The 9,964-nt window shown below is 54.4% G+C and overlaps 2 protein-coding genes across 6 annotated transcripts in view; one reads left to right on the top strand and one right to left on the bottom strand.

Moving 5' to 3' along the window:
* Positions 1-1,860: 1,860 nt before the first annotated feature.
* On the top strand, positions 1,861-9,154 carry KAT5 (lysine acetyltransferase 5). 5 transcript variants are annotated; one of them, XM_024749198.1, is made up of 14 exons: positions 1,861-2,141; positions 2,241-2,307; positions 2,633-2,701; positions 2,788-2,924; positions 3,191-3,373; positions 3,463-3,537; positions 3,647-3,721; positions 4,076-4,324; positions 4,398-4,487; positions 6,203-6,343; positions 6,424-6,517; positions 8,514-8,673; positions 8,808-8,889; positions 8,983-9,154. In XM_024749198.1, exons 1-14 carry the CDS (start codon positions 2,130-2,132, stop codon positions 9,115-9,117), a joined length of 1,569 nt encoding a protein of 522 aa, XP_024604966.1. In that variant the 5' UTR covers positions 1,861-2,129; the 3' UTR covers positions 9,118-9,154. The 5 variants fall into 5 exon arrangements, with proteins under 5 accessions (XP_024604966.1, XP_024604967.1, XP_024604969.1 ...); XM_024749199.1 differs by having other exon boundaries at positions 1,864-2,141; positions 3,218-3,373; XM_024749201.1 differs by lacking the exon at positions 3,191-3,373 and having other exon boundaries at positions 1,866-2,141.
* Positions 9,155-9,598: 444 nt separating this feature from the next.
* The window catches only part of RNASEH2C (ribonuclease H2 subunit C), a 1,272-nt gene continuing 906 nt past the window's right edge, over positions 9,599-9,964 (bottom strand). The window contains exon 4 of the mRNA XM_024749202.1: positions 9,599-9,737. Within this exon, the coding sequence (XP_024604970.1) occupies positions 9,711-9,737 (27 nt within the window). The 3' untranslated portion in view covers positions 9,599-9,710. The remainder of the gene's footprint in view (positions 9,738-9,964) is intronic.

Raw genomic sequence — 9,964 nt, 5'->3', positions numbered from 1 at the left:
GTTGTTTTCCTTTAGATCCCCTGAGATATAAAGGAGAGCACAAGTCTGTTTTCCCAAATGAGTGAGCTGTTGAGCCCAGTGGGGCTCAGCTTCCGGCCCCTTTCCTGGCTCGGGGTCTTTCCTGGGAACCAGTTACTGCTTCCACGACCCTGTGACAGGGAATGTTCCACAAAGGTCATGGGCCTGGTCACAGCCCACCTGCAATGACAACCCTCCGCTGAAAAACACACCAGCCCGAGAGCTCTTACCCAGAAGAAACATCTTCAGCCCTCAAGGTCACGGACACATCATTAGTGCACTTTAGAGGAAATGCTTGTTTACCCCCACCTTGAATTCAGCCAGCATTTTGATGGATCTGGATCTTTTAAGCACAAACATAGCACATACATTTGGAAAACAGAAGTCCATGTTCCTTCCTTCTTCTTTTTAAAAAATATTTATTTATTTATTTGGCCGCATTGCGGCATGCGGGATCTTTCCTTGCAGTGCACAGGCTTCTCTCTAGTTGTGGCATGCAGGTTTTTTTTCTCTTCTCTAGTTGTCGTGCGCAGGTTCCAGAGCACATGGACTCTGTTGTTTGCTGCTCGCAGGCTCTAGTTGAGGCATGAAAACTCAGTAGTTGTGGCATGAGGGCTTAGTTTCCCCACAGCACGTGGGATCTTTGTTCCCTGACCAGGGATCGAACCCGCATCCCCTGCATTGTGAGGCAGATTCTTTACCACTGGACCACCAGGGGAGTCCCAGTTATCCATTTTATTTGTTTGTTTTTTTATGGTTCCATATGGTTATTATGGACCATATGGTTATTTATGGTCTTCGTTGCTGCACGCAGGCTTTCTCTAGTTGCGGCAAGTGGGGGCTACGCGCATTCTTCTCATTGCGGTGGCTTCTCTTGTTGCAGATCACGGGCTCTAGGTGCGTGGGCTCTAGAGTGCAGGCTCAGTAGTTGTGGCGCACGGGCTTAGTTGTTCCGAGGCACGTGGGACCCTCCCGGACCAGGGTTGGAACCCATGTCCCCTGCGTTGACAGGCGGCTTCTTAACCACTGCGCCACCAGGGAAGTTCCAATTATTCAGTTTTAATGTGGCTGGAGTCATAGACAAAACGTCAATGAATGAGTGTGGCTATGCTCCAACAAAACATTGCTTACAGACCCTGAAATTTGAATTTCATAATTTTCATGTGTTATAAAATATTCTTTTGATATTTCCCCAAGCTTTAAAAAATATAAAAAACCATTCTTAGCCCACTGGCTGTAGGAAAACTAGCAGAGGGTTGGATTTGGCCTGCACACCACAGTTTGCCTACCTGCCCATTTCCTTCACCTTGCAGGGTTTTTAATTCCTGCATCGGCAGGCGGACTCCCAACCACTGCGCCATCAGGGAAGCCCATCACTCTTTAATAGACTAGATAATTTATTTTTAAAATATATTTACTGTTTGTTATCTATACCCCTCTTTTTTTCTTCCCAACCTCCAAGAATGCAAGCTCCAGGAGGAGGAGATTATTTTATTCACTGATGTATTCCAGGCTCCTAGAATAGGGCCTGGCACATGGTAGGCGCTAACTAAGCACTTGTTGAATGTATAAATGAAAAATGTTGTAATTACTCTTATAATTAGCAACCTATTATACAAAACAACAAACCCATAAATCTTCCGTGACTCCCAGCCCTAAGGAATGAAGTCCACAACTTAGCGACGCGTTGACTCTTTCAAGTCCCGGCCACTTCTCCAGACCCGCCCCCCAACTCCCGGCCGAGCACGCGCAGTTCACTCCCCGCGACGCATCGTTACGCCAGTAGGAGACGCCCCAGCCCGGCCTCCCTCAAAGCACTAACACCAGTCCCACGTGACCGGCGTCGCACCCAGTGAGCGTCACGTGACGGACTCAGTTTTCCTCCAATCGTTGTGCACGTTGTGGGGATTCCACCCAGGACCTGGCCTGAGACTTAAAACACACCATTCCCCCAGCAGCCAAACGGGCCGGCTCCGTCAGCAAGCTGGGCGGCGATGTCTCGCAAGTGTCCGCTCGTAAAGCCGCTTCGGGGAGGCCCGGGCCTACAACGTGTTCAGTCCCGGAAGTGACGTCTCCCAGAGGGGCCGGAAGTGGCAGTGGAGGGAGGGAAGATGGCGGAGGTGGTGAGTCCGGTGCCCGGGGCGGGGCGGAGGGAGCCAGGGGAGGTGGGTAGAGCCCGAGGCCCCCCAGTAGCCGACCCTGGCGCCGCGCTGTCTCCCCAGGGGGAGATAATCGAGGGCTGCCGCCTGCCCGTGCTGCGGCGGAACCAAGACAACGAAGATGAGTGGCGTGAGTGACGTCGGGGGGCGGGGCTAAGGAACCTGAGGGCGAGGGGCGGGGGAGAGTCAACCGAACCCAGGGGAGGGGGTGGGGCCTCTAGAATCCTGGAGCGGGCGGGGCGCAGATACTCAGGAGGGGCGTGGCTTTTAGCCGTTTGTGAGGGACCGGGCAGGGCTTGGAGAGGGGATGGCACTTGGTGACTAACGGGGGCTTGAGCGAGCAGTTCCAAGTGCTGGGGCTTAGGAATCGGGCCTCGTGGTGGAGTTCAGGTCGTAGGAGGGTGGAGCCTCATGGCCTGGTCTGTCTAAGGCCCTTGCCTCTGCTGTTCCCACAGCCCTGGCTGAGATACTGAGCGTGAAGGACATCAGTGGCCGGAAGCTTTTCTACGTCCATTACATTGACTGTGAGTTCTGGGCCGGGATGAGGTGGGGCCGCAGGGTTGCGGGGCAGCCTCTGGCACTCCTTCCTGAGCCATCCCCACTGCTGCAGTCAACAAACGCCTGGATGAATGGGTGACCCACGAGCGGCTGGACCTAAAGAAGATCCAGTTCCCCAAGAAAGAGGCCAAGACCCCCACCAAGAACGGACTTCCTGGGTCCCGCCCCGGCTCTCCAGAGAGAGAGGTGGTGAGTAGGTCCCCTACTTCACCTCCTCTCTCCTGCCTCCTACTTTTCAAATCTCTTGGCCTCAGTGGCTCCTGGATGGGCTGGAGGCTGTGCCCTCCCACCCTGGCTTCAGCTTGTGAAGGATGGGGGCCAAATTGCAGATGTAGTTTCCAGAGTCCAGTGGCTGTTCCTGTGTCCTTGAAAGGGCAGAGGGTGGGGTTTGATCACTCCATGCTGAGGGGGCAGCCCTACTCCCCTTCCTGATCCCACCACCAACCCCGCCCCAGAGGAAGACCCTGGACCTATCTCTACAGCCGGCCTCCGCCCAGGCCAGCGGGAAGACCTTGCCAATCCCGGTCCAGATCACACTCCGCTTCAACCTGCCCAAGGAGCGGGAGGCCATTCCCGGCGGCGAGCCCGACCAGCCGCTCTCCTCCAGCTCCTGCCTGCAGCCCAACCACCGCTCAACGGTACCCTCAGCAATTCCAGGGACCTTGCTTTCCTCTCAGGTCCCACCTTCTCTACCTTCTGACCCACCTGTCCTGGTTTCTTTCTGCAGAAACGGAAGGTGGAGGTGGTTTCACCAGCGACCCCAGTGCCCAGCGAGACAGCCCCAGCCTCGGTTTTTCCCCAGGTGAGTCCCCCAAACCATCTCTTCTTCCCTCCCCTTCTTATAACCTCTGGTAGTCCCTTTTGGGCTCATTTCACAGCTATGTTTTCTATTCCTACTTTCTCACCTGCAGAATGGATCAGCCCGTAGGGCAGTGGCAGCTCAGCCAGGGCGGAAGCGAAAATCGAATTGCTTGGGCACTGATGAGGTAGGTCTGAAGAAGAGGGAAGCTGGATGAAAAGGAGGGGAGGGACATAGGCAGGGCGGAAACTTTAGTGACTAGTTTAAAAATGAACAAGGGGTGCTGAGCAGAGATGGCGTTGGTGGGACTGGGAGTGAGGCGGAGCTGGTTCAGATCAGGCATTGGGTGATTTTTTCTACATTCCAAATGAAAACTTTCCAAGTCTTGGTTTCTTTAACTGGAAAGTACGGATTTTAGTACCTCCCCCAATAGGTTTGCTGTTAGGTTAGAACAAGGAAACCTGTGGAAAGGCTGTGAGCTGTAAAGTGCCCAGCTTGAATTGTCTCCTGTAACCTGGTGTCTTCCACCGGCCTTGGGCAGGACTCGCAGGACAGCTCAGATGGAATACCGTCAGCTCCTCGCATGACTGGGAGCCTGGTGTCTGACCGGAGCCACGACGACATTGTCACCCGGATGAAGAACATCGAGTGCATCGAGCTGGGCCGGCACCGCCTCAAGCCCTGGTACTTCTCTCCATACCCACAGGAGCTCACCACGCTGCCCGTCCTCTACCTCTGCGAGTTCTGCCTCAAGTACGGCCGAAGCCTCAAGTGTCTGCAGCGTCACTTGGTATGAGGGGTCCCAGGAGGCCATCCTCCTAGCAACCCCCCACCCCTGCCCCTAATTCTCCTCTCTTCCTCAGACCAAGTGTGACCTGCGACATCCTCCAGGCAACGAGATTTACCGAAAGGGCACCATCTCCTTCTTTGAGATCGATGGACGTAAGAACAAGGTCAGTGGCTGAGGGGCAGCGGGGAGTCCTTGTCGCCGGGAGTCTGAGGGAGTCGAGTGAGTAGCTTCTTTCAGCTCAGGAAAACACTGACCATTGTGGCTAACAGATCCATTCACCCCATTTACTGCATTCCTGCTGTAGGGCAGGTGGTGGGAGATATTGTACAAGGTGAATTGGACAAAATCTCTGCTGAGAGCTCACAGGGGAAAACAGACATGCTAATGGCTGCATAGATCCCAGTGTGATATGTGTCATGAAACACAAAGGGTGGGTTATCAGGATCCAGAAGAGGTGGACAGCAAAGCTTCACAGAGGAGGTAACCTTTGAGCCGTGACACAGGCAGTGGGTTCTGAAGGGCAGGAATGGATGCTGACTCCAGAGATACTGCGGGTTCAGTTTCAGACCACCACAATCAGGTGAACATCGAAATAAAGTGGTCACACAATATTTTTGGCTTCCCTGAGCATATCAAAGGTACATGTACGCTGTGCCATAGTCCGTTAAGCGTGCAGTAGCGTTGTGTCTAAAAAAACAATTGCAGTGGTAACATTGAGAATCATGGGTCACCATAACAAATATAATAAGGAAAAAGTTTGTAATATTATTGCAAGAATTATAAAAATGTGACACAGACATGAAGTGAGCACGTGCTTTTGGAAAAATGGCAGTGATAGACTCAATGCAGGCTTGCCACAAACCTTCAATTTGTAAAAAAAATGCGTTATCTGTGAAATGCAAAAAAATGTGCAGAGACAGTGTAAAAGGCGAAGATCCTTTCTTCTGGCTGGAAGGCAGACAGGATGAGGCAAGGCTCATGGGACAGAGCTCAGGTGGTGGGATTGAGGTCAGCTGGGAAGTGGGGACACTACAGGTTTGGGGCTTCAAACCTGCCTTAGTCTGGCTGTGGGGAGGAAGAAGGGCATAACCTGGAGGGACTTTAAAAGTGAAATGCCTCCATTCTTGGGGCTTGGAGGGCGGGGAGGGAGAGGCAGTCACCTAGACTGCCAGGGGACAGCTCCTGCTTGGGTGCTGGGGGGACTTGAGAGGAAGGTGCTGCCTTAACCACTGTTAACTGTATTGAGTGTGTGGGCTTGGGTATCCAAATGGCCGTGTCCAGCAGGTGCTTAAAAAGCCAAATCTGAAATGCCGGAAAGTTGTGAGAATAGAAGTAAAGTAGCAAGATTAATAATTTTGCTGGGGCAGCCCTTGAGGCAGTTATTTTGTCAAATTCCGGAATTCTTTACCACTGTTGTAGAAGAGCAGATCAGTTCTCAAGAGACGTGACTGGGGGTTGCAGAGTGTTGTTTTTTTGACAACCAGTTTCCTAAGACTGTCACACAGGCAGAGCTTTTCTCGTAATCCTTGGTCAGTCTTTCTTAGCGGGGACACATCAGTTTGTTGACTGGTAACTGTGGCAGAGGGCAGTGGAGGCTTCCAGGCCAGAGTTAGATGGGGTATGGAGAGCACGAGTAGACCTGCCCAGCTCACCGGGGGGCGGGTGCTTGAACACCATCACACAGCTGAAACGTGGGCTCCTGGACACTAAGAAGGGCCCGTGCGCCGGACACACTGACCAATGGACTGGGTCAGGCCCCAGGGAGGAAGGCTCCTCACCTATCAGCCTGGGGGACAAAGAAGCTTCAGGCTGACCCTGGCCCAACGGCCATGCTCAAGGCTGGGTACCCAGGGTGGTGACAGACCTTTTCGTTTGCAGAGTTATTCCCAGAACCTGTGTCTTCTGGCTAAGTGTTTCCTCGACCACAAGACGCTGTACTATGACACAGACCCTTTCCTCTTCTACGTCATGACGGAGTATGACTGCAAGGGCTTCCACATCGTGGGCTACTTCTCCAAGGTGAGTGTTCTTCCAGGCTGTCCTCAGTCCTGCCCTGAGCTAGGTCCCTTCCCTCACACTCACCTGCCCCTCTTTTCCAGGAAAAGGAATCCACAGAAGACTACAACGTGGCCTGCATCCTGACCCTGCCTCCCTACCAGCGCCGGGGCTACGGCAAGCTGTTGATCGAGTTCAGTGAGTACCTGTGCTGCTGGCTGGGGGCTGGGGGCAGGTCCTGGGAGGCCCAGGCCCCATCGCTGTCTCACGCACAGATGCTGCACACAGACATGTCGGGTTGCTGTGTTCTCAGCCCTGGCTGTGCAGTCCAGTCACCAGGGGAACTGGCTAGAAATAAAGATGAGACTCTCCCAAGGTTCTCTCCGTACTGGGGTGACTGCCCTCTTCGTCTGGACTAGGTTTTCAGCCCCTCATAGTTCCTCGGCCAAGGTTCTAAGTACCACTCAACTTTTCCCAAATCTGACTTGTCTGCTCCTGCCCAGGGCACGGGCAGAAGCCGAGTGAGCCACTCCTGCTCAGCTGTCTGGTCCTGTGCGGTTATACACGTTCCTGGGCAAGGACCTGTGGTTTATTTCCCTACTTGTTCTCTGAGCCTTGGGGACAGCAGATGTCACGTCGAACGTGACTCACAGGGATCTGGCCTCTGCCCCTCATCAGACATGAACTCTTCATCAGCCCCCAAGGCCCCCCTCTTGCTTCCCAGCCTCTTACCGTCATTCCATTCAACTCACCACTCACTGCACCCTTGGGATAACCAAGCTCTGACCCGGGAGATGAGGGAGGCTTAGCTGTCTGGTGAAGACTTGGAGGCTTGACTTGATCACTGACATGTTCTGAGAAATTTTATTGGTATAGAAAGATGCCAAGATGTGGTCACATCCTCAGGAAACCTGCCTGAAGAGCAGAAGGTTGCTGAAAGTCAGTCTAGCTGGAGCTCAGCCCTCAGTGGAGATGGGTTGTGTGCGGGGCCACCCGGGAAATGTGCTCAGCCCCCAGTGGAGATGGGATGTGTGCGGGGCCACCCGGGAAATGTGCTCAGCCCTCAGTGGAGATGGGATGTGTGCGGGGCCACCAGGGAAATGTGCTCAGTTGTGCCCGGCAGGAGCAGACGGCACTAGAAGCACCATTCCAGGCAGCTCCAGAGGATGGGCCGGTTGTTGACTGGGAGGGGCTGGGAGCTCCTGCAGCTGAGGAGGCAAGTGTGGCCTGCAGTTGATCTGTCAGGACTCTGCATGCACTCCCCGCAAAGTTGAGTAAGAACTCAAGTGTGCCCCTTCCCTCTTCCATGCTTCCTTTCTCCAAAGCACAAGCCTCTCTGTCCTCCCCACCGGGCTGCTTGGTGAAAGTCACAGGAAGTTGGGCAAGAGGGTCAGACTGGCTGATAAAGATGAATGAAGGGGGAAAGGAGAAAGGGCTACGATCCAACACAAGGCTCGTTGTGACTGAGGATAAAGAAGGGCTTCTAGAAGTAGTGGAGACATCTCAGGGCCCTGATGGGGAAATGAATACTGTCCAAGAGATGTGAAACTGCTCAGGGTTTTGTATAGCCTGAGGGTCTCACCAGGAACTGCCTGCCAGTGCCCAGTGGTCAGCAGGGTAGAGGAGGGCACAGCAGTCAGAATGGGAGGGAGAGAGCCACTGGAGAGGTAGCTACTGCTGAGGAATGGCCTCCCTCTGACTTGGGAAGTGCTTTGGCGCCCTTCTTGCTTCCTCCCAGCCATCCAGTCAGGCCAGCCTGGTCTTAGAGCAGCTGATGCTTCTCAGGTCACAGCCGAGGAACTGATTTGACTGAGAATGCAAGCACCCTCAGGCCTGGACCAGAGGTGGGGTCTCCCCCTCTTCTCTCCTCACATATCCAGGCACAGAGAGTCTGGTATGACTGAGGCAAGTTGGAGGCACTTACTTTCCACAAACCATTTTCTCTGCACTCCCCGCATCCCACCTGTAAGCCCTCACTGGCTTCTAGTTGATTGTAGCTACTTCTCTCAGTGCCCTCAGCACACAGGTGAACAGTACGCTCACTAGTCCTTTACAAGGAAACTGAGGCACAGAACTACCACATGGCAGGCCCAGGATGGAAGCCATGCAGTCTACCTCTGCAACCTGCATTCCTAAACGATGGTCGCATAACGCTGTGATTGCTTACCCACCCCCTCCTGCTCCATTGCTTTAGGCTATGAACTCTCCAAAGTGGAAGGGAAAACAGGGACGCCTGAGAAGCCCCTCTCGGATCTTGGCCTCCTATCCTACCGAAGCTACTGGTCCCAGACCATTCTGGAGATCTTGATGGGGCTGAAGTCAGAGAGCGGGGAGAGGCCGCAGATCACCATCAAGTGAGCCTGGCCCTGCCTGCCCGGGGGTGCATGGCATGACCTGTCTGTTCCCGGGCTTTCTCACTCTTCGGGCTACTGGGGGCCTGGGGTGGAGATGTAGGCCCCCAGGGGACCTGATCTTTGCCCTCCCACAGTGAGATCAGTGAAATTACCAGCATCAAGAAGGAGGATGTCATCTCCACTCTACAGTACCTCAACCTCATCAACTACTACAAGGTAGGGAGGCAGGCAGGGGGAGACAGGTGTGTGTAGGGGTGCAGAGAGCAGGCCCCACGTGGGCTGACCTGCCTGGCCCCGTCTCCTGTCCAGGGCCAGTATATCCTCACACTGTCGGAGGACATCGTGGATGGGCACGAACGGGCTATGCTCAAGCGGCTTCTTCGGATCGACTCCAAGTGTCTGCACTTCACTCCCAAGGACTGGAGCAAGAGGGGAAAATGGTGACCAGGCACTGCCCGTGGCAGTGCCAGCAAAGCCAGCAGAACTGGGGCTGACGGCCCATCCCTCCCCCACTGGGGTCTCCAAGAGGCACGCCAAGGGAGAGAGGGCAGAGGACAACTCCACAAGGAGAGGACAGGCCTGGTAAAGGCCTGCTGGCGCCTAGCACCAGGGCGAGCTCAGGGCTCAGGTCAACTCCGAGGTCGGCTGGCCGCAGGCCCAGGCCTGCTGTGAACCAGGGACCAGAGGGAGCCAGGCAGCTGTGTACAGTGAGATGGGGGGTGCGGGTGGCTTGTATAGAGGACTGGTGGCTGTACAAATTTCTTTTGTAAAGTAGGAGCTGGGGGTGGGGTGGGGTGGGAACTGGCTGCAGAATTCTGGCCTCTCTTGCCCCACTGCCCCCGGCAATAAATTGTTTCTATAGGTCAGAGCTGTGAAAGGTCCTTGTGGGAAAATGGGCAGTGCTGGATCCAAGGTGCTGGCGAACTTACAGGTGTTCTGTGAAGAGCTCCTTTATTGGGGTGATGGAATCAGGCTCCAAAGTGAAGAAGGGTTTACTGGGGTGAAGGGATCGGTGGCTTTGTTTCAAGCTCTGGTTCTCAGTCCTCGGGTACCTGTGCGTGAATCTGCAACAGGAATCACCTCTACTATTGGATTTCTGCAGTATGGGGACTGGGTGGCCCAGATCCTCAGGGGAGAGACCCAGCTGCTCAAAATCATAGCCCTTCTAGAAGGCCAGAGAAGAGTGGTGGGTAAGCCATGCTGCCCCTACCCAGTCTAATCCTCCAGTCAGACCCAGGTTCCATCTGCCCCATTGTTCTCCCCAGCCCCGAAGCCCCCAGATTCACTCAGG

Source organism: Neophocaena asiaeorientalis, unplaced genomic scaffold (assembly GCF_003031525.2).
Source record: "Neophocaena asiaeorientalis asiaeorientalis breed wild unplaced genomic scaffold, Neophocaena_asiaeorientalis_V1.1 scaffold43, whole genome shotgun sequence".
Lineage (NCBI taxonomy): Eukaryota > Metazoa > Chordata > Mammalia > Artiodactyla > Phocoenidae > Neophocaena > Neophocaena asiaeorientalis.
The sequence above is the reverse complement of the archived record's forward strand: the minus strand, read 5'-3'. Positions and strand labels throughout refer to the sequence as shown.